Here is a 1,522-nt window from a genome sequence, read left to right on the forward strand (position 1 = left end):
GGTACTAATTAGAGCTGTTGTTCCAAGAGTAATTAAGCTCGTTAAGACTTCGCTGCTCGTTAAGAGATCAAACGGGTCGTGTTGTTGTTTAAAGACAAGATTTCCTAATCCTTTAAATTAGCATCAACAGCGCTAACGTGTGTGTGTGTGTGTGTTGATGGACAGTTCCTGAAGACCCTAACGAGGTCTTGGAGCTCCGCCCACAAGGAAGAAGGTTTTGCAACATCAAAGACAGAAAAGTTTGACTGTTGTTGTTTGTTTTTCATGATTTATGATATTTAATATTCACAAAGATCAAAGCCTCAACTCGTCTAACGTCACATGATGACCTCACGTCATACGATGACCTCACGTCATACGATGAGGTCACATTAACGAGCTGCTGACACATGGTTAAGGTTCAGAAAATCGTCTTTTTATTGTATTCATGATTAATGTGTGTAGTAGTAGTAGTAGTTCTTTACTTCTAACAACAGACAGGAAACAGTTTTACAGCAGTAAAACATCAGCAGGGGGCGGGGCTAACAGGAGGCTCAACTAACGACATCACAAGTCATGTAGCCCCGCCCCCTTCAGGGCATCCAATCATATTCACTCGTATCTTTACATGAACGGATCATAATAATAATTAACAACAGGAAGTAGGGAGGAAGTAATCAGTTCATCTTTTGTAGTTTTTTATCTGTCCATCTGGGTTTGTTTTTCAGGAGGTTTCATCCTTTCATCTGTTCACCCTTTCATTCGTTCATTCTTTCATCTCTTCATCCTTTCATCTATTCATCTGTTAACCCTTTCATCTCGTTCCTTTCATCTGTTCACCCTTTCATCTGTTTATCCTTTCATCTCTTCATCCTTTCATCTATTCATCTGTTAACCCTTTCATCTCGTTCCTTTCATCCTTTCATCTGTTCACCCTTTCATCTGTTTATCCTTTCATCTCTTCATTCTTTCATCTGTTCACCCTTTTATCCTTTCATCTGTTCATCCCTTCATCTGTTCATCCCTTCATCTGTTCATCCTGTCATCTGTTGATCCCTTCATCTGTTCATCCTGTCATCTCTTCATCCTTTCATCGCTGCTGTTTCAGAGGGGAGGTTTGTTCTCTGCAAAAAAACAAAGTTTCCTTTAACATCAAAAAACATATAAAATAGTGTGTGTGTGTGTTTATATTATTTTTATACTATAAATATATATATATATATATATATATACACACACACAACTACTACTACTATACATATGTGTTAGTACCTTGAGCTGCGGGGGTTTTCTGCTGGTTGATCTCTTTCTCAGGAATCACTGAAAAACAATGTAGTACTAGTGTTAGTAGTTGTATGTATATATATATATATGTATAATATATTAGTATGTATATATGTATATACATACAGTATATATATATATATATATTTATATACATATATATGTATAATTATATATATATATGTATATATATACACATATATGTATATGTGTATATATATGTAAGTATATATACATACATAAATATATATATATATAT

The 1,522-nt window shown here is 34.8% G+C and overlaps 1 protein-coding gene across 1 annotated transcript in view; it reads right to left on the bottom strand.

Moving 5' to 3' along the window:
• Positions 1–418: 418 nt before the first annotated feature.
• LOC117955723 (dachshund homolog 2-like) overlaps positions 419–1,522 on the bottom strand; it is a 2,859-nt gene continuing 1,755 nt past the window's right edge. Inside the window, exons 4-5 of the mRNA XM_034890396.1 lie at positions 1,252–1,299; positions 419–1,103 (exon numbers count right to left, since the gene is read on the bottom strand). Of these exons, the coding sequence (XP_034746287.1) occupies positions 1,084–1,103; positions 1,252–1,299 (68 nt within the window). The 3' untranslated portion in view covers positions 419–1,083. The remainder of the gene's footprint in view (positions 1,104–1,251; positions 1,300–1,522) is intronic.

Source organism: Etheostoma cragini, chromosome 13 (genome assembly GCF_013103735.1).
Source record: "Etheostoma cragini isolate CJK2018 chromosome 13, CSU_Ecrag_1.0, whole genome shotgun sequence".
Taxonomy (NCBI): domain Eukaryota; kingdom Metazoa; phylum Chordata; class Actinopteri; order Perciformes; family Percidae; genus Etheostoma; species Etheostoma cragini.